General features: G+C 39.1%; 1 protein-coding gene across 3 annotated transcripts in view; it reads right to left on the bottom strand.

Moving 5' to 3' along the window:
• Positions 1-3,648: 3,648 nt before the first annotated feature.
• LOC143024756 (Na(+)/citrate cotransporter-like) overlaps positions 3,649-24,895 on the bottom strand; it is a 143,323-nt gene continuing 122,076 nt past the window's right edge. For 2 of the 3 annotated variants that reach the window (XM_076183875.1, XM_076183874.1), the window contains exons 10-13: positions 24,604-24,702; positions 20,374-20,528; positions 19,699-19,836; positions 3,650-12,077 (exon numbers count right to left, since the gene is read on the bottom strand). In XM_076183875.1, the coding sequence (XP_076039990.1) occupies positions 11,940-12,077; positions 19,699-19,836; positions 20,374-20,528; positions 24,604-24,702 (530 nt within the window). In that variant the 3' untranslated portion in view covers positions 3,650-11,939. Of the gene's footprint in view, positions 12,078-19,698; positions 19,837-20,373; positions 20,529-24,603; positions 24,703-24,895 lie in introns of all 3 variants that reach the window. The other variant, XM_076183876.1, reaches the window with a different exon arrangement.

Raw genomic sequence — 24,895 nt, 5'->3', positions numbered from 1 at the left:
ACAAGGGGGGACACAAGAAGAAACTTAAGAAGGACAGTTACAGAAGAGTTCTGAAAAAGAATAGCTTTCCACACAGAGTGATAGATACATGCAATAAATTGAAAGAGAAAACACTGAGTGCTAAAACTATACATGACTTTAAGAAAGAACTGGATGTGGAAAGATATAAATGTGGGTCTCTACAAGCATAGCTCTTCTCCTGCAAAATACAACTAGTTGAATACACACAATGGCACCCATCCACATTTACACACATGGCACTCCCTCACACACAATGACACCTACACACATATACACGATCGGCAGAGAGATGGCGACAATTGGAACTCCGGGAAAACGAAATTTTCGTAGATTTCAACAATGAGGGAGTACCTGTGTTGTATTAATAGGGAAGTGGAAAGCTCGTGGTGTAGTGGGCAGGTGAAGAAAAAGGAGAAGGGGAGGGATTAGTAAGGAAAATGGAAGAAAATGACAAAGGGGATGAACGGGTTCCCTCGGACGTCAGAAGGAATGCAAACAAAAGGGCTGCAGACAAAGCAGGTGATGTTGAAAATATCAGTAAAGGCATTAGAATTAGAAATATAGATAAGAACAACATAACAGAAGGTGGAGATAATCATTTCCATGGGTTTAATGAGGGAGGGAAGGTTAGATTTAGCCAACTTACATGGATTACACAAATAGTTGATAAATTGGAAGAACTAAAGAAGGAGAATCAAAACCTAAATAAAGAAATAGAAGAATTAAAAAGACATTTAAAAGAAGTAAAAGACGAGAATGGTGAATTAAAGAAGAAGAATAAAGAGTCCATAGCAAAAGAGGTACAGGGTTGGAGAAAGGTCCAAGAGAACAACAACATTGAATTTAGAGATATAGTGACAACAGATGAAAGAACAAACTAAGGACTCAGTTATTAAAGTGACGAGGGAGAAGGAGAATATAGTAAGAGACTTAGCTGATAAAAAGAAATGTATAATTATTTTAGGGATGGAAGAGAAGCATAATCCAAATAGGACTACTTGAGTAAAAGAGAAGGAAAAGGTAAACAAGATATTAGAAGTAGTTCAAGAGGATGAACAAGAAACAGGGAAAGTAATTGAAGAAATATATAGAATATGGAAATACAATACAGATAAGTCCAGACCAATTAAGCTTAAATTCAGGTCACAAATGACAGTAGAGAATATCTTAGCAAAAACAGGGAATAAAACTAGCAAAAAGTTATCAGTATAAACAGGTATGGATAAAAAGAGAGACGAAGAAAGAGGAAAGAGAGGATGAGAAAACAAAAAGACTAGAAGCTAAGAAAAAAAAAGAGCAGAGTCAGACAAAGATATATTATGTTGGAGAGTAGTGGATATGAAAGTGAGGAAATGGTTCATATCAGAGAAAAATGGAAGGGAAACAGAAAACACGATGGAAGTAGCAGAAAATTAAAAGTGTCTTACACATATATAGATGGCTTAATAAAAGGCTTGAACGAACTGAATGATAACCTGAAGGAAAAAGAACCAGACATAATGGGAATTGTAGAGACAAAATTGAAAGGTCCACTATCACTCAACAGTGTAGGACATAGTGTATATAATTATTGGATTAGAAACAGGTAAAACAGGGGGGTGGAGTTATGTTCCTGACTAAGAAGGATATAAATGTGAGGAATGTCACACATAGAAAGAATAGAGTAGAGATGATTATGATGGAAGTGGAGGACAGTGATGGGAAGAGCAGGAAGTTTGTGGTAAATTATGTGCCTCCTAAAACGGCTTCGTGGGAAGAAAGAAAACACAAAAATATGTTAGAAGACACAAGGATAACACTAAATAAGATAATGGAAGATGGAGGAAGAATAGTTATAATGGGTGACTTTAATTGTAAAGAAATCTGCTGGGAAGAGATGACAGTGAAGGGTGGAGACGACCTATGGGGAAATGTACTACTTGGTATGATTGTAGAACAAACAATGACGCAATGGATACAAGAGAATACTAGGTATAGAAATGAGGAAGAACCATCGAGACTGGATCTAATAATCACACCAGAACCTCAAATAGTGGACAAGATTGAATATAAGACACCAATAAGTAAAAGTGACCATATATTGGTTGAACTGGAACTAAATGAGGAAAAATACATGGATCAGTGATTTTGTATATCTTCTTTCTTTATCCTGGCGTGTTGGATGTATCTATAAAGGGGCGATTCTTCTCTGAGACTCTGGATTGTCATTTATGTCATGCCCTAAGCTCAGTTTTTGTGTGTTACATCAAACTCTAAAACAGAGTTTGAGTAATTCATACAATCCAGAGTCTCAGAGAAGAATCGCCCCTTTATAGATACATCCAACATGCCAGGATAAAGAAAGAAGATATACAAAATCACTGAAATATTTACTAACACAACTAGTGAGAATATCTCTTACAAAGTACCGACAATGCACAGAGGTCGAGTGCGGAGGGAGCGGTGTGGGTATCTGCACCCCCCAATTTATACCCCAGCCGCACAACACAGGTGCTATTGCCCAAGTACCAACTTATCTTAATACATATATTCCTGTCCCTATCTACCCAACTCCACACATCCATTACTTCCTTTATTTATGCATGGAGAGGGTTTACAATAATTCCCTAGCTTATACCTTAACCTACAAGGCAGTGAGGTAGAAAAGGAGGGGAGGCGCTAATTCGTCTCATTCTTCTTGGTTAATGCGCCCCTTGACCTCAGCTAGCGTGCGGCGTTGGTTTCGTACCACTCCGCCGCTTGCCTACGAGAGCTTTCGCGCGCGTTCTAGGTCAAGAGAGGGGACGCCGTCTTCACAACCGTCGGACTTACGCCGCTCCATATATGGTCCGTATTATAGGTCACGTCGAGGGGTTGCAAAACACAGTGTAGTCATGCTCCAGGAATGAATATGTCACATCACGAGTATGAACCCGGTGTGACGTGACAAAGACTTTTTGTATTTTCCTCCATTTTTTCTAATTATGTCTTAATACAATTAATTAGCACTGCAGATATATCATTATGGACACATAAGAAAGTGCTAAAGAAATTAGAAACTGCAAGAGGAATACAGGGCAAACTGCTGAAGTGGATGGAAGACTTCTTGCATGAAAGAAAAATGAGAGTGGTGATAAGAGACAAACACTCTAATTGAAATGAAGTGATTAGTGGAGTTCCACAAGGGACAGTTCTGGCCCCAATAATGTTTACTATATATATTAATGATATGGATAAAGGAATTGAAAGTTATATGAGCTTCTTTGTGGATGATGCAAAATTGTTGAAAAAAGTGAACACAGTAGAAAATTGTGAATCACTGCAGAGTGATCTCAATAAAGTATGGGAATAGAGTAAGAAGTGGGAGATGGAATTCAATATTAAGAAGTGTAGTCTAATGGAATTTGGAAGAAGCAAAAAAAAAAAAAAAGAATAGTGGGATCATATAAACTGGGAGTGGAAGAAATTAGAAAAGTAGAAAATGAGAAGGAGCTGGGAGTCATTATTATGAATAATATGTCTCCTGAGAAGCATATATATATATATATATATATTTTTTTTTTAGAAAATTATAATCTAATAAAAACAATCAAAGTGGCATTTACATACCTGGATGAAGAAATGGTGAAGAAAATGCTAGTCACTTTGATAAGACCAAGATTGGAGTATGCAGTGATGATGTGGTCACCAAGTACAAAAAAATGTATAACAAAACTTAAAAGAATACAAAGAGCAATTATGAAATTGAAACCAACACTCTCAGAACTATCATACGAGGAGAGACTAGCAAAATTTGAGCTACAGACATTAGAACAAAGAAGAAAGAGAGGAGACTTGATAACTATTTATAGAATCATGAAAGGCATAGAAACTATTGATAGAGAGGATCTAATAAAATGGGATAGTAGAGATGCAAGAGGACACAGAAAGAAAATCAAGAAAGCCAGTTATAGAAGAGACCTGAAAAAGAACAGCTTTCCCCACAGGGTAATATACGTTTACCTAGTTGTATTTACCTAGTTGATGTTTGCAGGAAGGGGAGCTACACTCGTGGTGTCCCATGAGTGTGGAACAAGTTAGATGAAAATGTGGTGTGTGCAAAAACGATACAAGAATTTAAAAACAGTCTAGATAAAATGAGATATGAAGACAAGACAACATGAGCATAGCACCCCTTCCCATAAAATACAACTAGGTAAATACATTTTATCAGTGGTAATGTAGCACCCATCAACAGATATATAGTGCTTGCTTTTATATGGTGTTTTACTACAAACAGTGAACATTCCATTATAAACATCAAGAATTCAAACTGCAGGGTAGGCAAATGACTTTGTAAAATTTTTATTTCTATATACAGGATGATACAGTACTTTGACTCACAAATTTTGACCTGTTGTCCATGAAATACTTGGGTGAACTTTTACACTGGTCTATTGAAAATTCCAAGCTTTTTGGTAAAAAAAAGGGTGTCAAATTTTATACGAGACTGGCTATTACTCAAATATATATGGTAAGTTGGCATGACAAAAAAAAGAGTTATAAAAAAGAAGTCTATTCTATCTATCTACATACCAAGAGCTTCCCATCTCAGCTCCTCATGGATGACAGGTCATCTCTGCATCTGCCAACTACCCTGGGTCAAATGCAATGCAGCAAGACACAGTACATCCACAGCAAAGCTGGTTTACTTAATTGATGACCCCCCCCCTCTCCATCCCTTCATGCAGAAAAAAAGTACAACAATCAAATATACTGGCACATGACAGGTATTTGGTATCTGTCATTCTCTACTGAGCAGGGAAGGGAGATTGCTGAAGATAGGTATGAGTGGAGAATGGTTATGAACAGATGACAAACTGATGTGACCTAATGGGATTTCTCCTCATCTTCTCTATTTATCTGTGAGGGGATGAATAGGGAGGGTTGCCATGTAAATGAAGTGAGTAAGAGTAAACCAGCTTTGGCTATTGGGGCCTGCTGTGGAGGTACTGTTTCTTGCTGCATTGATTTTTGACCTAGGGAGTGTGTGGGGGGACAAGGATGACCCTTCATATGCAAAAAGCTAATTTAAAGGGTAAACATGTATATTGGATGGGTGGAAGGTGTGTGCATGCTTTGGTTGGCTACCTCCCTTGAAAAGAGGAAGAATCCTATTGGTATATGGACAGATAAATATGTCAAGGTATAAAACAAATAAACTGGTAACTGACTTATCATCTATGGTTGTTGTAATTGTCTCCTGAGTGCAAATGGTGATTAGAGTTTCAATTTTCTAGTGCAAGATTCATTTCCCTTACAAGTGTATTAACCAGTATGATAAAAATAATCAACAGTGATAACAAAAAGGATATATAACATTAGAATATATTTGTACATGACAGACTATGAATTTTTTTATTTTTTTATAAAATAAATGTTATTGGTTTGTAATTGTCTGTTGAATGCAAATGGCAAGAGCATCTGAACTTCCTTGTAAACATTCATTCACCTAACAAGAACACTAATATGTTTAACTTAATCCATCTATCTATATACTTAGGGCTTTTCCCCCCTTACAAGATAGTCAAGTCAAAAGCCAAATACCCACCTCCATCCACCACCATTTCCTCCCTCTCATCTTAGATCCTCATGGATGATAGGTTATCCTTGTATCCTGCACACTGCCCTGGGTCAGAAGCAATGCAGCAAGACAGAGTACTTAATCAGTGACCCCCTCTCTCTGTCTCCTCTTGCAGAAAAAAGAGAATATGGGGAAAAATCCCTTCAGGTGTGCATCAAAATATCATTCATAGATAACCATTCCCTAACCACCCCCACCTTCTCCCTTCCTTGTATCACAGCATCATCTATACACAGCCATTCTCCACTCACCCCTATCTTGTGCCTTCTCCCTTCCTTGCTCAACAGACATTCTCCTCTTGCTCAATGTCCCTTTCACCCCATCCATTCATCTCATCCTTGGTTGTCCCCACAAGTTCACTCCATCCACCTCTGCCATCCACACCTCTTTTACAAATATTTCTTCACTCATTCTTTTTATGTGTCCAAACCAATCCAATACTCTTTCATCAGCTCTATCTGCAATCTCCTTTTCCGTTCCAGCTCTCCTCACCTCCTTGGTTCTCACTCTATCCAACCTTGTAACCCCTGCTATACTTCTCACTCTCAGACATTTAATCTCAAACACATTTAAATTTTTTCTCTCTTCCTCTCTTAAATTCCAGATCTATACCCCCATACAATGCCATCAACACAATAATATAGTCTCCTATTTGCATTCATTCCCAGATGTCTATTTCACATGACACTTTTTAATCCCCTCAAGGCATTTACTTGCTACCCTCAATCTACAATTTACTTCCACACCAACTCCTCCCTTCCCTGCCGCATAAGACCCCAAATACCTAAAGTTATCCACTTCCTCCAGTCTCTCTCCTTTAAGATTTATTTCCAACTTTGTGTCATCCTCTCCCCTTGTACATATCATCACCTTTTACCCACATTCACTTTCAACTTTCTCCTATCACATACTCTCTCAAACTCCATTACTAACTCCCTTAATCCCTCCTCTGACCCTGCCACAAGCACAGTGTCATGTAGCAAACAACAACTGGCTCACCTCCCACTTTTCTCTATTTTCTTTATCCATCTCCAGTCCTCTGTCCATTACCCTTGCCTTTACCTCCCACACCACCCCATCCATGTACACATTGACCAACCATGGTGACATGACACATCCCTGTCACAGTCCCTCTTTACCTCAAACCACTCACTCTTTCCATTCCCAATTCTAACACAGGCTCTACTACTATCATAAAAACTTTTGGCCACCCTTAACAGTTTTTCCCACTCATCTGCAAAACCTATAGTGCCTTTCTGTCTACCCTGTCATGAGTCTTTTCCAAATCCACAAAGGCCCAAAATCATCCATACCTTTTCCTAAAACAAAAATCTGATTCACACAACCCCTACCTTTCCTAAACCCACACTGTTCTTCACTAATTACTTCCTCTGTTCCTCTCCTAACCATCTCAATTAAAACCCTCCCATATGCCTTCTCAACGACACTCAACAAACTGATCCCTCTGAAACTACTACACTTACATTCATCCACTTTTCCCTGATAAAGCAGAACTATACAGGTGCTCCTCCAATCCTCCAACACTTTACCCTCCTTTAGATACAAATCAAACAACCTCCCTAGCCAGTCCACTATTACTGTACCTCCCTTCTTCAGACACTCCACATGACACCCATCTAACCCAGGTGCCTTACCTGCGCTCATCATTTTAATGACTACTTGCACCTCATCTTTCCTTATTTCTCCTCCATTTTCCTCTCCCATCAATGTCATTTTCTTAATGCTTCCTACTGCTATCACCAATCCCTCCCTATCCTCTTCCACATTCAACAGCTCTAAAATACTCTGCCCATCTTCCCCTTACCACCTCCTCTTCAGTTAACATCTATCCATCTGCAACTTTTACCTTTTCATCTCTACTTGACTCACCTCCCCTTCCTCTCTAACTTCCTTCCAAAAATCTTTTTATTACTTTCAAAGTTTTCTGTCATACTCTTCCCCCATTTTACATCAGTTCTCCTTTTTGCCTCCTTTATATTTTGTTTTGCTTCTCTTTTTTTCTTTGTACCTCTCATGATTCATCATACTTTGCAACCAGTCCCTGAATGTTCACTTCTTCTCTTCTATCTTCTTCATTTTATCATCCCACCACTCACTATCCTTCCTTCTATTCCCTCCTATCCTCCTTGTTCAACATGTACCATTTCTGCACACCTTGTCACTCCCTCCTTGAAACACCCTCATTCCTCTTCCACTCCTACCTCTACCACTCCTCCCCCCTCACACACTTCTCTCAGCTTATCCTTGTACTCCTGCTCTTTTTCCTTCTCATTTAAACAGTTTACTCTAAGCACCTCTCTACCTGCTGCCCTTGTCTTCTTTCTCCATCTATCTTCCACTCTCAACATACTTTCCATCAAAAAAGTATTTGATATTCCCCCACTTTCTTCCCTAAGAACATGGACATCCAGAAATCTTCCTACTCTTCCTGGATACCACTACATAGTCCATTAATGCCTTATCAACCACCTTTCCATCCACCATCCTCTCCCATGTGTACTTATGCTTGACTTTTATTTTCCTAAACACTGTGTTAGATATCATCAACTCTTTCCAAATGCATCTCCACCATTAACTCTCCAATATAATTTTTACCTGGAATTCCACATTTTCCAACCACTCTGTCTATTGGTTCATCTCCTACCCTTGCATTGAGATCTCCCAAAACCACTACAGTGATATTCCTCCTATAACTCTCTAAGCACTTATTTATATTTATCTAAAAAGCTTCCCTTTCCTCTTCCCTTTTCTCACTACCAGGCCTATATGCACTTACAAAGACCCACATCTTCCCAGTTTCACCTTCAAATTAACCTTGAAGAAACCTCCCTCCATTCCACCACATGCTTACCTATTTCCTCACTAGTAGAACCATCCCTTCCCTCTTTTGTCCTTTACTCACTCCTGATACTCTCCGCACTACAATCCCAACTGAAAATCACCACTCCCTTTCAACTTAGTTTCACTTAATGCCAACACATCAATCTTCCCTCTCAAAAATATACTACCTATATCTTCCTTTTACTCTAATCTGTACAACCTCCATGCACATTAAAAGCCCAAACCTTTGGTTTTTGTTTGGAAAACTCCTCCAAGACCCCTTTTTGCCTTGACTTCTCATAGGAAGGTACCCCTTAGGGTTACAGAGAGTAGATGTCTAGTCCCATCACTCTATCCCGTTTTAGCCACCTTTATGACTCAAGGGGGAAGACTTGGAGGTAGTATTCTTTTTTCCCTTTACCACAGGGGACAGAGGTAAAAATGGAAATATATCCTCAAAGAAGTGGTATAGGACTGTACTAAGAGGGGGAGAGGAGAGACACCATAACAGAGGAACAGTCACAGTACAATAAAGTAGCATAATTTCTCTATGAGTAGAGATTTCCTCTAACATAGACAAAATGATGTGTGGCTCTGGTCCATAGGGGCACCCCATATAGTCCCTAAAGTATTGGCTGCATGCTACTGCACAAATTATACTGCACAATAACATGCAGCCAATACCCCAGATGGGGGTTTAAGTTAATGCATGTTGTAAACAGTATTATAGTAACATAATAAAACCATGAGACAGTGATACTGCTTATAGTAACTTTGATTTTCAAAAAATAGCATTGCACAGACCATAATTATGTTGTGTTTCATATAACGATAAAATTTATGAAAATATAGTCATTAAACTTAAAAAAAATGTACTTACTGACTCCAACTTAAATCATAAATTACTGTACATAAAATCATGGTGACTTTCTGACTGGGTAGCTAGTGGCAGATAGGTGTGGCATGATGCATGAATTGATTCACGTTAGTTATGATTTTATGTAATTGAGAAGCAGACAGTGGTGGATATTTCAAGACTTGTAACTGCAGGGAATGGATGCTAAGAGGAGACTGTATGAAGGGGTGATTGTGCTAACAGCACTGTATGAGGCAGAATTATGGAACATAAGAGAGGAAGAGTTTAAATGTGTTTGAGATAAAATGACTGAGAAATATGGTAGGGGTTACTAGGCTTAATAGTGTGAGAAACGAGGAGGTGAGTGTGGTAAATTGAGATTAATTGTATTGTTGCATTGTTCTTGTTTTGCAATAGACTTTGTGTTGATGTTTAAGAATTATATACTTGCGCTGTAGGTTCCTTACATACCATGTGATTCTCATATGTTTAATACTCTGAAATATGTTTAGATGCTCTATAGCATCTATTGGTATTGTTTATATGTTTGGATCCTATGTAGACGTCTTTTGTTTTGTTCAGGTACTTATACTATGACGTCAATATCTTTTGGTTTTACGTTTTGCTTCAAGCTTTCAATAAAGGAGCAATTTTGGTTCCTGTTTTATTCTCAGCCATCGACAGCCCAACAGTAACAGTGAAGAGGAGAGCAAGGGTAGAAAAGGAGTTGGGAGACAGGGTTGATGAAAGAATATTAGGATGGTTTGGAAAGGATGAGTGAAGAAAGATTAGTAAAAGAAGTATGGAAGGCGGAGGTGGAGGAAGTGAACATGAGGGGGCAACCAAGGATAAGATGGATGGGGTAAAAGAGGTATTGAGAAAGAGTGGGATTTCTGTTGAGAAAGGGAGAAGGCAGAAGATAGGGGTGAGTGGAGAATGGTTGTGTATGGCTAATGCTGTGATGCATGGAAGGGAGTGGGTGGGGGATGTGAGGAGGTCAGGGAGCATGTGTGAATGATATTCTGATGCAGCCCAAAAGAATTTCTCCTCATCTTCTCTTTTTGCATAAGGGGACGAAGAGGGGAGGTAAGCCGATTAAATGTAGTGGCCTTGCCATGGACATGCTCTGTCTTGCTGCATTGCTTTTGACCCCGAGCAGTGGGCAAGATGCAGGGATGACCCATCATCCAGGAGGAGCCAAGAAAAAAGGGGGGGTAGTGAATGGGAGTGGAGTACGTGGGGATGGAATGGGTGGGAGTGGATTTATGTCTTTGTATATATATATATATATATACAGTCGAACCTCGAAAGCCCAGACTAATTGGGGGAAGGGCGGTCCGGTCATGCCAAAAGTCCGGTCATCGTAAATGTTGCCCTAACACCCGTACATTTTCGTAGCGGTATACGTATAGGTAATGTATGATATGGCATAGAAACACATAAGAATAATACTCTAACACTGTAATAATAACAATACTAATAATTCTGTAATAATAACTGTAATACAGGCATGTAAATGTACTGTACAGTGTACTGTACTGTATTTTTTATTACGTACACTGTAAATATCGGAATGTATGCACGCGGGACAGTGGTGGCGGCCAGAGTTGCCGCGTTTTCTACACTGCCGTGTAGAATGGGAGTGTTGCCATACCGGGGCATACATTTTTCTCGGGCGTGTGCAGACTTTCATAGCAAGATATACTTGTCAAACTTTGACAAAATGTTGGTTCTAGTTTTTTTTTTTTTATTCTTGAATGTATATAAGACCCCCATGCCCTAACATATTCAGTAAGATATAATTTTTTTTTTATATATATACAGTATATTATTATCGCTAAAAGAGAGCTGAAACTTTAGCGTAGAATTTTTTTCTACACCGTAAAAACGTATCTTTTGGGGTATAATATTTTATAAGTAACACAATTACCAATAAAAGTCATATTTTGATGTACCATTTATTATTTGATAACTAGTTCTATGATTTTTAAACAAAAGTTTGAGTTTTTGAATGTTTTTAACAGCCAGCTGATATGTAGAAAAAATTCCTCATGTCCTTGTGCAGTTGCCACATGCCGCTATTTTACTACGTTTTGGTACAAAATTCTATTAAACGGCACTCCTGCTGCTAAAAGAAAGCTGAAACTTTAGTGTAGAATTTTTTCTACACCATAAAAACGTATCTTTTGGAGTATAATATTTTATAAGTAACACAATTACAAATAAAAGTCATATTTTGATGTACCATTTATTATTTGATAACTATTTCTATGATTTTTAAACAAAAGTTTGAGTTTTTGAATGTTTTTAACAACCCGCTATGTAGAAAAAAATTCCTCATGTCCTTGTGCAGTTGCCACATGCCGCTATTTTACTACGTTTTGGTATAAAATTCTACGAAACAGCAGCCCTGGTGCGGCTTGACTGGGCCAGGTTTGAGTACAAGTGTACGGCCATCGCTGCCACCTACCGAACAAATAGGAAACTTTGCTTGAAAAGTCCGCCCTTTGTTCATTTCGACCGGTCATATGAGGGTCCGGGCATTCGGGGTCCGGGCTTTCGAGGTTCGACTGTATATGTATGTATGTATGTGCAGATTCTAGTTACTCAGATACACTACTAAACTGGCATATTTATTGTTGATGAGTTGGCCCATGTAGGGAAGTTCTTCACGTCGAACATGATCACACCCAGTGTGTTGATCATTATATTGATGACACAAACACATGCTATATTCATGACAAAACCAGCATGTATCTGCAACAAGAAAAACAAGACAAATCTTAATGGGCTTCAGGCAATGACCCATACAGAAGAAGACGAATAATATAAGTCTCCTTGAACATTCCACTGTATGGCAATCACTTGTATAGTGAGCATATAAACAGCTTGGAAAAATAGGGGCAGCAATCAACTTAAAAAGCTGGAAATGACCATCTGTATAGCCTGCCTGATCATGAAAGTAAAACTGGTCAAATAATATAAATATAGTTTTTGTATACATTAAATATTATATACTAATGCATTATACATTGTGGGAAACCTTAACAAGAAAAAGATGATTACGATGAAAAGGGAAAAAAAACAAAACAAAACATCAGGAGCATGAAGGATAGAATAGAATAGAAGAGAAAGAGAGAGAAAGCCAAGCCAAACATTCAGAATAATGTTCATGATAGTTCATATCATCATTCATTATGATGGGTAAATACAAAAGTGGTGTTACTGTAGTATGTCTACAAGAGGCAGCATTGATATCTGGGAAGAGATGGAAAACCATTTGAGAACCCAGAACTTTGAACAAGAACCTAGACACCTCCCTGAAGCAAGACATTGCCTTCAGGTAACTGGTAATAGCCTCTGGGTGGGCCCACAATTCATTTAGGGAAGATATATTGTGTACTTGTCTAGAGACTGTTAGTGTAGGGCAATATAGTATGAGGTGTTATGTGCCCTGTGTGTGGTGGTTGCATCTGGGTCAGTTTTTATGTAGCCAGGCCTATTCTGTGCTGGTACTGAATGGAGTTATGAGCACAACTGTTCTAGTATTGTTCTTACTAGATGTGGGATGGTCTTTCTGTGGGGCTTATTTCTTGGGGGTGTTGATGAAGAATCGAGTCTAGTAATGTGTCATGAAGGGCTTGTTAAGTGATCTGAGTGTGCATTTTATTTATCTATTTATTTTTGATACTGTATTTGGATGCCACAAGTGCATCATTTACATCCTCTTTTGGTGCAGGACAAAACACTTAATTTTATAAGTAAATGGAGATTGGAAATAGGTAAAGAAATGCAGTCCAAGGGATATATATATATATATATAGATATATATATATATATATATATATATATATATATATATATATATATATATATATATATACACAGTACATATATTTTAGGAGGGGGTGTCTTTATATAATAAAGCATTGTAAACCAGCTCTGGCTATCAAACCTTGCTGTGGAAGTGCTGTGTCTTTCAGCATTGCTTTTGATCCAAGCAGTATAATGGGAGACAAGGATGACTCTTCATACACAAGGTGCTAAGATGGAGAGGACAACAAATGGGTTCTGGATGGGTGTGGCATGGCTGTTAGGTGAGAATATGCTTTGACTAAGCCATCCCCTCATAAGGGGGTGATTTTGAAGTTACTTGTTGACTGGGAATGATTTAAGCAGTAATGGATCATCTCAACTAGCATATCTAGCACTTTTGGTAAGTGTGCAGGAAGACTAAAGTCTACATCTTCAACACTTTTGTGGTTTTTGTCTTGATATATGGATGTGAGACACAAGACCCTCACTAAAGATTTAGATTTTTAGTCACATCTATATGCACAAAGTCTCTGTGAAGGAGCATAGGGGAACAAATGAAAATCAGGAGGTACTTGAAGCTGATGTGACACATGTAAATTGTCACATGACTTGCCTCATCAAGTAATCTCTTAGAAGACTTAGAGAGATTGCCTAGAGTGTACTAGGCCAAGGGTACATCCTTGTGGGGTAAAGTGGCATTAGATAAAATGTACCTGCCTTGAAATGTATGGGATGCACTGGCCTCTGACTGCGAGCTTACCTGGAATGATCCACAGGACTGGAAAAAAGTGAGGGTACCTATTTGATGCCATGGCATTTGCCCACCCATTGATAGGTTAGATACAATAAAGTAAGGACTCAAAAATTCTTTCACAACGTGAACTGGGAAAAATTCCTAAATGAAGAAATAGGGATGGAAGAGAAATTGAATATACTAAAAGAAATTTATAATGAGGGAGTGAATAGATGTGTACCTCAACAAAAAAAAGGAAAGAACATACATAAAAAAGCTGGTACAACAAAAAATGTAGTGAGGCTAAGGATAAAAGAGACAAATCTTGGAAGAAATGGAAAAAGAGACAAGAAAAGAAGCAAATGGCTAATGTACATCAAACTAAGAAATGATTATGTAAAAATATGCAGAGATGAAAAGAGAAACTAAGAAAAAAAAAAAAAATACAAGGAAAACCCCAAACTATTTTACAGGTAAATGTAAATGTAAATGGCAAACTGAAGAATAAACAAGAAATAGAAAAGCTGTGCCAGGGCAAATACGAATATACAGAAATCAGCGACCAAATCAAAACCCTTGATGTCAGAAAATAACATGGTCTAGACGGAATTGCAAATTGGATACTGAAAGAATGCATGGAGGAATTAACAGATAGAATATACAATATAATTAAATTTCACTTCAAGAAGGAAAGGTGCCACAGGACTGGAAGAATGCAAACATTGTACTGATTTATAAGAGAGGAAACAAGGAAGATCCATCAAATTACAGACCGGTCTCCCTGACAAGCACAGTAGCAAAAATTTGTGAAAAGGTCATCAAAAATAGATGTGTTAAACATTTGGAAGAAAAAATTATACTGAATCCAAATCAATTTGGATTAAGACAAGGATGATCATGTACAACAAACTTGATCTGCTTCTACTTGAGATTAATGGATATAATACAAGAGAGAGATAGTTGGGTAGACTGCCTTTCTGAACCTACAAAAGGCATTTGATAAGGTACCACACAAGAAACTAATAAAGAAAATAGAGTCAATAGGTGGCATCAGAAGAAAATTATTGGAATGGATGAAAGACTTCCTGACTGGGAGGAAAATGAGAGTAGTAATTAGAGATAGATTCTCAAATTGGGAAGAAATGATAAGTGGTGTCCCGCAGGGATCAGTACTGGCCCCAATCATGTTTGCCATATACATAAATGACATGGATGAAGGAGTAGAGTTTTATATGAATTTCTTTGCAGATGACACAAAAATACTAAAGAAATTAAGAACTGAGGAAGATTGCAACTCATTACAACAAGACTTGGACAAGATCTGGAAATGGACTCAAAAGTGGCAAGTGAAATTCAATATCAAGTGTAGTATAGTGGAATTTGGAAAAAGTAAAAACAGAATATCGAGAGATTATAAAATTGGTGAAGAAGAGGTCAAAAAAGTAAACTTGGAAAAAGACCTTGGAGTGATGTTCAGCAAAGACATGACACCAGACAAACATATTAATAAAATAGTCGGAGACATCTACAATTCATTGAAGCCAATAAAAGTGGCATTTGTCTATTTGGATGAGGAAATGAAAAAAAAAAAAAAAAAAAAAAAAAAAAAAAAAATTAACTACACTAATAAGACCACAAAAATCTGATCTACATAACCTCTACCTGTCCTAAATCCACACTGTTCCTCACCAATTACTCCCTCTGTTCCTCTCCTAATCCTCTCAATCAAGATCCTCCCATAAGCCTTCCCAACTACACTTAACAAGATAATCCCTCTGAAAGTACTACACTCACACTTGTCCCCTTTTCCCTTGTAAAGTGGAACTATACAGGCACTCCTCCAGTCCTCCGGCACTCTACCCTCTCTCCAGCAAACATTAAATAACCTCACCAGCCAGTCCACCATCACTGTACCTCCTTTTTTTAGACATTCTGCATGGCATCCATCCAGACTAGGTGCCTTACTTACTCTCATCTCTTAACAACTGCCTTTACTTCATCCTTCGTTATTTCTTCTCCATTTTCCTCTCTCATCACGTTCATTTTCTTAGTACTTCCCACTGCAACTATCTTTCCCTCCCTATCCTCTTTCACATTTAGCAACTCCCTAAAATATTCTGCCCATCTTCCCCTTACTGCCTTCTCTTCCATTATCATCTCTTCATCTGCACCTTTTACCTTCTTTCTACTTGATTTGCCTCCTCTTCCTCTCTTAATTTCTTTCCAAAACATCTTTTTATTTAAAAAATTTCTGTCATACTCTTACACCATTTCACATCTGCTCTCCTCTTTGCCTCCTTTATCTTGTGCTTTACTTCTCTTTTCTTTTCTTTGTACCTCTCATATGACTCCCTCGTCCTATTTTGTAACCAATCTGTGAAAGCTCGTTTCTTTTCTACAACCTTCTTTGTTTCCTCATCCCACCATTCACTACCCTTCCTTCTATTTCCTCCTATCCTTCTTGTTCCACACACCATCTTTGCACACTTTGTGACTCCCTCCTTGAACCATCCCCATTCCTCCTCCACCCCTAGCTCTACTCTATCCTTCACTCCCTCCCACTCCTCTCTCAGCTTCTCATACTCCTCCTTTTCCTTTTCATTTAAAGAGTTCACTCTAAGCACCTCCCTACCTTTTGTCCTTTTCCTCTTTCTCTATCTATCCTCCACTCTCAACTTACCTTCTACCAAAAATGATGATCTGATATTCCCCCACTCTCTCCCCTTAGCACATGTACATCCTTAACTCTTCCTATTATACTCCTATCTACCACTACATAGTCCATTAACACTCTACCACCCTTCCATCCACCACCCTCTCCCATGTGTACCTATGCTTGACTTTCTTCCAAAACACTGTATTTGCTATCATCAACTCTCTTTCTAGACACATCTTCACCATCAACTCTCCACTATGATTCTTTCCTGGAACTCCACATTTCCCAACCACTCCAACAATTGGTTAATTTCCTACCCTAGCATTAAGGTCTCCCAGTACTACTACATTGACATTCCTCCCTAATTCCTCTATGCACTCATTTAAATCTATCCAAAAAGCCTCCCTTTCTTCTACACTCTTCTCACTACCAGGCCCATATGCACTTACAAAAACCCATATCTCCTTTCCCAGTTTCACCTTCATCCACATCAACCTTGATGAAACCTCCTTCCACTCCACTACCTGTTTTACATATCTATTCACTTACTAGTATAGCCACCCCTTCTCTCCCTCGCCCTCTCTTCACTCCTGATAACCTCCCAATTACACTCCCAAACTCACACTTGCCCTTCCTTCTCAACTTAGTTTCACTCAAAGCCAACACATCCATCTTTCTTCTCACAAACATACTACCTATCTCTTCCCTTTTACTCTCATCTGTACCATATCCACACACATAAAAAGACCCAAACCTTAGGGTGCTGGTTGGAAAACTCCTAGACCCTCTTATGCCTTTACTTTTTTTAGGAATGTCTCCTGTGGGGCTACAGGGAGAAGGATGCCTGGTCCCAATCCCCCGCCAGTTTTTCTCGCCTCTTACGATCCAAGTGGAAATACTTGGTAGCAGTATTCTTTTCCCCCCAACACAGGGTAGGCAAAACAAGGAAATGAAATTCAGAGAAATGGTACAGGGCAACAACAAGGGGTTGGGCGACAGCATAATGGAGGGACAGTAGCAGTAATAAAAGTTTCATCATTTTCTATGAGCAGAGTCTTCCTCTATCACAGACAAAATGATGTGTGGCTCTGGTCTGTAGGGGCACCCCATATAGACCCTGAATTATCAACTGCATGCTACTTTGCCATAACAACATTCAGCCAATACCCCAGACGGGGTAAGACAGATATGTGAGAAAGCTATAGGAAAAGGTAAGGATGTTTTTTGGGCTTTTATGGATCTGGAAAAGGCTTATGATAGGGTAGACAGGAAGGCACTGTGGGAGGTTTTGCAGATATATGGGATAGGAGGAAAGCTTCTAGGAGCTGTCAAGAGTTTTTATGAGAGTAGTAGAGCATGTGTCAGGATTAAGAATGGAGAGAGTGAGTGGTTCAAGGTAAAGGTGGGACTTCGTCAGGGATGTGTTATGTTGCCCTGGCTGTTCAACTTATACATTGATGGGGTGGTGCGAGAGGTAAATGCAAGGGTGGTGGGTCAGGGATTGGAGATGTTTAAAGAAAATGGAGAAAAGTGGGAGGTGAGCCAGCTGATGTTTGCAGACGACACTGCATTTATAGCAGGATCAGAGGAGGGATTGAGGAAGTTGGTGAGAGAGTTTGAGAGAGTGTGTGAAAGAAAGTTGAAGATAAATGTGGGTAAAAGTAAGGTGATGAGATGTACAAGGGGTGAAAGTGGCAGCAGACTGGGAGTGAGCATTAAGGGAGAGCAACTGGAGGAAGTGGATAGTTTTAGATACTTGGGTGCAAATGCGGCAGGAAAGGGTGGAGTGGTGGTGGAGGTAGAATGTAGATTGAGGAAAGCGAGTAAATGCCTTGGTGGATTAAAAAGTGTAATGAGGAATAGACATTTGGGAATGGAGGCTAAAAGGAAACTGTATGAAGGAGTGATTGTGCCAACAGCACTGTATGGGGCAGAAACATGGAACATAAGAGGGGAGGAGCAAAGGAGTTTGAGTGTGTTTGAGATGAGGTGTCTGAGAAGTATGATGGGGGTTACTAGGCTGGATAGAGTGAGAAATGAGGAGGTGAGGAGAACAGGGGGTGGTAAAGGAGTTGGGAGATAGGGTGGATGAAAGAGTATTGGGATGGTTTGGATACATGGAAACAATGAGTGAAGAAAAGACTAGTAAAAGAGGTATGGAAGGCAGATGTGGAGGGAGTGAACATGAGGGTCGTCCTAGGATGAGATGAATGGATGGGGTGAAGGGGGCTTTGGGGAACAGAGGAATGTCTGTTGAGGAAGGATGGGAGAGGACAGAAGACAGGGGTGAATGGAGAATGATTGTATATGGATAATGTTGTGATGCATGAGGTGGAATGGTGGGGGATGGGGGGTGAGGTAGTATGTGAGAGAAAAATTTGACGCAGCCCGAAGGGATTTCTCCCCGTCTTCTCCTTTTATGCATGGGGGGACTGAGAGGGGGGGTCGCCAATTTAATAAAGCGGCCTTGCTGTGGATGTGCTGTGTCTTGTGGCACTGCCTCTGACCCAGGGCAGTAGACAAGATGCAGGGATGACCTGTCATCCAGGAGATGCTAAGATAAGAGGGAGGGTGGAGGGGAGTGCAGTGTATTCAGGGATGGAATGGGTGGGAATGGTCTTTATGCTTTTTTCTTTTTGGCTACCTCCCTTGTAAGGGGAAAAAAGCCTTGGTATATGTATGTATGTAATAAGACCAAAACTCGAGTATGCAGCAACAATATGAACACTCAGTACCAAAAAGAATGTAAGAAAATTAGTCAAAATACAAAGAGCAATAACAAAACTGGCACCAACTCTTTCCAAAATGACATATGAACAAAGACTGTCCAAATTAGAATTACCAACTCTGAAACGATGAAGGGAAAGAGGAGACCTACTATCTATAGAATTATGAAAGGAATGGAAATCTTAGATAAGAATGATTTATTGAAATGGGACAATGGAAAAACAAGATGACAAGAAAAGAAATTCAAAAAAGATAATTAGAGAAGAGATCTAAAAAAAAAAAAAAGCTTCCCACACAGAGTGATAGATACCCGGAACAAATTAGACAAAGAAACAGTGTGTGCAAACACTATTCAAGCTTTTAAGAAAAAACTTGATGCTGAAAGATACAAAGATGGGTCACCACAAGCATAGCTCCCTTCCCGTATAATACAACTAGATATATACCATTTCCACATTCCTCATTTGGGATGCTGCGTGGACTATAGCATTGGGTGCTGTAGCCACAGGCAGCATGAAGGCATAGGAGCAGCACACAGCAGCTGGTAACATGAAGTAGAGTGGGTTCACTTTGATGGCAACAGCCTGAATTGGAGAGAGAAAAGCAAGTTAATCTAAACCACTGTGATGAAATACAGGGGCTGTATTGATGGTGTAAGTAAAATGCACCAGACTCAGAAACAGATGCTTTATTCTCAGTGTTTAGAACCTTGTCTGGGGATCATCTTGAGGGGTCACAATTAATAGGTTGTTTGATCCTGACTGACAACGGGAACCCCACCACAAGGTCGGGCTTCCCCCATCTCTCCAATCCCAGAAATCTCTGGGGACAAAATATGGTGCACTGGTCATGCAGTGGATCACTAGGACTGGATTTAACATGGAGGGAGATATGGCAAGCATTTAACAAAAGTTCATTTCACTAGGAAAATGTGGTCAAAATTTAATAATATTTAGTATTTTTTCTTTAAGTATAGATTTTTCTTTGGGTTCTGCAAAGGTGTTGACTTTGGTCATAGCTACATGGTTTCTGGTATACACTTTTCAACTTTTATCATCTAGAAATATGAACAATTCCAATTAGACATGGAAAAAAAATAAAGACAAAGATATTTCACTTACAAGCTCAAGAAGGACAGGCAAAATGATGCCAGATGTGCCGACATTGGAAACAATTTCAGTAATCATCGCAGCTATGAGACACACCACCAATACAATGGCTTCCTTGGGTAATACTTCCAAGTAGCTCAATTGATGTCCCATCCATGTAGACAGACCTGACAAAAAAAAAAAAAAAAAAAAAAAAAAAAAAAAAAAATATATATATATATATATATATATATATATATATATATATATATATATGTGTGTGTATGTATATATATATATGTATATATATATATATATATATATATATATATATATATATATATATATATATATATTGAAGGGTTTCATGATAACATGGGCCCATGATTTGTAATTTTTTAGCAGTCCTACATTTTTCATTTCTGGGATGAGGATTCCAACTAGAACCCTATAAACTGGGCTACTAAATGTGTATGGTTGTACATACTGTACATACATATACCAAAGGCTTTTTCCCCCTTACAAGGGAGGTAGCCAAAAAGAAAAAGGCATAATAACCATTCCCACCCATTCCATCCTGAATACACTCCACTCCCCTCCACCCTCCCTCTTATCTTGGCACCTCCTGGATGACGGGTCATCCCTGCATCTTGTCCACTGCCCTGGGTCAGAGGCAGTGTCGCAAGACACAGAACATCCACAGCAAGACCGCTTCATTAAATCGGCGACCCCCCCCCTCTCTGTCCCCTCTTGCAGAAAAGAAGACGGGGCGAAATCCCTTCGGGCTGTGTATGGTTGTGGTACACATAAAGAGTAAAGGGGAAGAGATTGGTCATATGTATACTGCCAATATCTTCCCTTTTCTTTACTTCATACAAGAACCTATATATCTACCTATCTATATACCAGTAGGCTTCTTCCCTCTTATGAGGGAAGTAGCCAGCCAAGGCATATACCCAGCCCCACCCATTCCACTCCTATCTGTCACCTATTTCACTTTCTTCTTAGTTCCTTTTGAATGATGGGTCATCCCTATACCCTGCCCACAGCCTGGGTGAGAAGCAATGCAGAAAGACACAGCATATCTACCGTATTTTCCGGCGTATAGTAATAGTGCGCGACTTTTTCCCGTTGGAAGGGCCTAAAAATGGGGGGTGCGCGTTATCCGATGGTGCGCATTATCTACGGCCTACGATAAAAATTCTGCGGCTGTGTGTGTAATTTTTTTCACAACAACGTGACGATGTTGGCCGTCACAAAGTCGGAACGGCACACTTCTCCGTGACGTTCCGTGAGAACAAGAAGAACAGCCATGGTGACATGAAAGAATACGCCAGCATGGGCTATATAAATATTTGGTATAGGTAGGTATCTATCGAATCTTATTTTTCATGTTTAAAGAGGCCTAAACATGATCAACATTCATGATATTTGCCCATGTTCACAGCATCCTAGTTTGAATTTTTATGTTGGCTTTGTTGCTTCACTTTAGGTACGGTACAAATTCCGTTGCGGCCGTTCATAAACAACACCCTCTTTTGGGAGTTATATTAACTAAACGTCACCTCGATGAGAGACTGTCCTATTTCACCACTGTCATTGTAGGTTCAAAGCTAAAACGAAACAGTCTGTAGTTTGTTTCAGTATTAAATAAAAAATGGTAAAGACGAATTATTTCCTTAAGATATAACATGAACATTTTCTGTAAAAATCCCGAAATTTTTCTGTATATTTAACTTCCAATAAACTTTTTTTTAGATCATATTTCCTACAAACTATTTAAGCTACAAAGTAATAAGGGACCAACGCACAACATGAGTCATATACCGGTACATGTAGTTCCGACTTTTTCTTAGTTGTGTGCTGATTGATGCCTAAACTGACAATTAATTTAGTGACAAATCAACAGATTTCCCAGCGGTGGCTCTAGCCAATGAAAAATACTTCTCCATGTAACCTCGTTCACATGATACTTAGTAATTAATCGCCGTTATTTCATTGGTTTATTTTTACTAACATTAATTATCGTAGTCTATGCAAATATTTGGGATCCGTAAAACAGCACTGGTACCAACATCATGAACGTTGGCCGTTTTAGCTCACCCGGAATATGCGAGATCAGGGCCGAGATTGACAGTTCTATTGCCAATCTAGCCTACACTAAACACCCTCTTGCAAGAGTTTGTTAAACTAAAAGTCACTTCTGTAAAGACACTTATGAACCGAAACATAGTTGCTGCATGGCGATAAAAACTTGTACACGGTGATAAAAACTTGAACACGGTGATAAAAACTTGTAAGATGAATTATTCCCTTAGGATAGTAAATTACAATTTTTCTGTAAAAATCCGAAATTTTTCATGTACATTTTGTATTCAATAAACTTTTCATGGCTCAAATTTCCCACAAAACAATGGACCAACGCAAGCAGGAGTCGCATACATGCAGTTCACGAGCTTTAGCCACCAGTGACTTTTCTGGCATGCGCGTTATACGTCGGTGCGCGCTATCTGTGTACTGAGATAACGAAGTGCATGGGTGCGCATTATAACCCGATGCGCATTTTAAGCCGGAAAATACGGTACTGCAGGGCAAGGTGCTTCATTTACATGACAACCCTCCCTCCTTGGCTCCTTGTGCAAAAATAGAAAAGACAAGGAGAAATCACTTCAGGCCACATGAGTACATCACCCATTCGCAACCATTCTCCATTCACACCTATATTTTGTCCTCTTCCTTTTCTGCTCAGCATACATTCCTCAAAACCCCCTTCACTCCATCCATCCTATTCTTGCTCTGCCCCTCAAATTCACTCCACCCACACATTTTTTGCTTGTCTTTTCTCATTTATTCTCTCCATGTGCTCAAACCATCCAAGTATTCTTTTATCTACCCTATCTGCTAGCTACCTGTCCACCCCCCTTTCCTCCTCATTTTTTATGCTGTCCATCCTTGTAAAAACCCACCATGCCTCTCAAATACATATGAATTACTCCTTTCTGCCTCCCTTAAGTTCCAAGTCTCTGCCCCCATTCAGTGTCATGGGCACAATCACCCCTTCATACAGTTTTCTCTTCATATCCAGCCCCAGATTCCTAGATATCCTGACACTTTTCATTCCCCCAAGACCTTTTCTTGCTTCCTTCACTTTACAGTTTAAATCCACCCCAACTCCTCCATTTCCTCTAACCTCTTTCCTTTAAGACTTACCTCTAGCCTGCTACCACCCTCACTTCCTGTACATTTCATCACCTTGCTTTTACCCACATTTAGTTTCAACTCCCTCCTTCCCAACCTCCATCACTAACTGCCTCAGGTCCTGCCCTGACCCAACCACGAGTGCTATGTCATCAGCAAACAACAACTGGCTCACCTACCACTTCTCTACAGTCTCTCTAATCATCTCTTATACTCAGCCCATCATCCTTGTATATAACTCCTGTACTACCCCATCCATGCAAACATTGAACAGCCATGATGACACAGTATAACCCTGGCCCAGCCCCATCTTCACCTCACATTCACCTTATATTCTCACCATTCCCAATCCTAACACAAGCTCTGCTATATATGTAAACACTTCTGACTGCCCTTAACAGTTTTCTCCTATCTCATATATCTGCAATACCACCTATGCTGCCTTCCTGTCCACCCTGACAGAACCACACATATTCAATGATCCAATAGCTATGGTTCTGATTGGAATCCTTTAAAATCCTCTTATCATTTCACTTTTCATTGGAGGCATATACAAACTGAGTTTTGGATCCATGGTCCCCTCACTCCATCTTAATACACTTGACCCTTCATTTAATGGACAAATGAATGCAAGGACCAGTCCAGTCCTGCCAAATGTCCATTCCTGCCAAATGTAAACAGAATGGACCAGTTCGGTATATAACAGACAAATGACCATTGTTGGCTATTTGGTACATTATACATTTATTGGTTTCTTTTACTGTGCCTGGATATAATATGGTAATATTGTATAATTGATTAATTTTAACAGACACAACAGGCCTGGTGTTGGTGGCCCGGACTTGGATCAGACAACTGTAATACAGAATTGGACAATTGGCCTATTATCTGGCTCTATAACAGACGGAATTTTTGTCAACTAAAATGAGGATCTGTTGTATCGAGGTCTGTTAAATGGAAGGTCGAGTGTATGTATATATATATATATATATATATATATATATATATATATATATATATATATATATATATATATATATATATATATCTTTATCTTTCTCTTACCAGAGTGCTTCGAGGCTGCTGCCATGGAAAAACCACCACCAAGCAGGAGGATTAAGCACCATGGCATCTTCTCATTTATCACCTTCCAGGTCAGACAGCCTTGTAAAACACATAAAAATAATATATATAAATCAATAAATAGATAAATAAATAAGCAAACAAAGAAATAAATAATAACAATAATAGAACATTATCATTCACAATAGTGTTTGGTATTGGGTGGCCAATGACAGGTACCTGCATGTGGTGGTCCTGCAAGATGTACAATGAAGCTGCCAATTTTCAAAACCCA

This window comes from Oratosquilla oratoria, chromosome 4 (assembly GCF_046742065.1).
Source record: "Oratosquilla oratoria isolate Oo_2021 chromosome 4, ASM4674206v1, whole genome shotgun sequence".
NCBI classification, from domain to species: domain Eukaryota; kingdom Metazoa; phylum Arthropoda; class Malacostraca; order Stomatopoda; family Squillidae; genus Oratosquilla; species Oratosquilla oratoria.
This window is presented reverse-complemented; position numbering and strand designations above follow the sequence as displayed.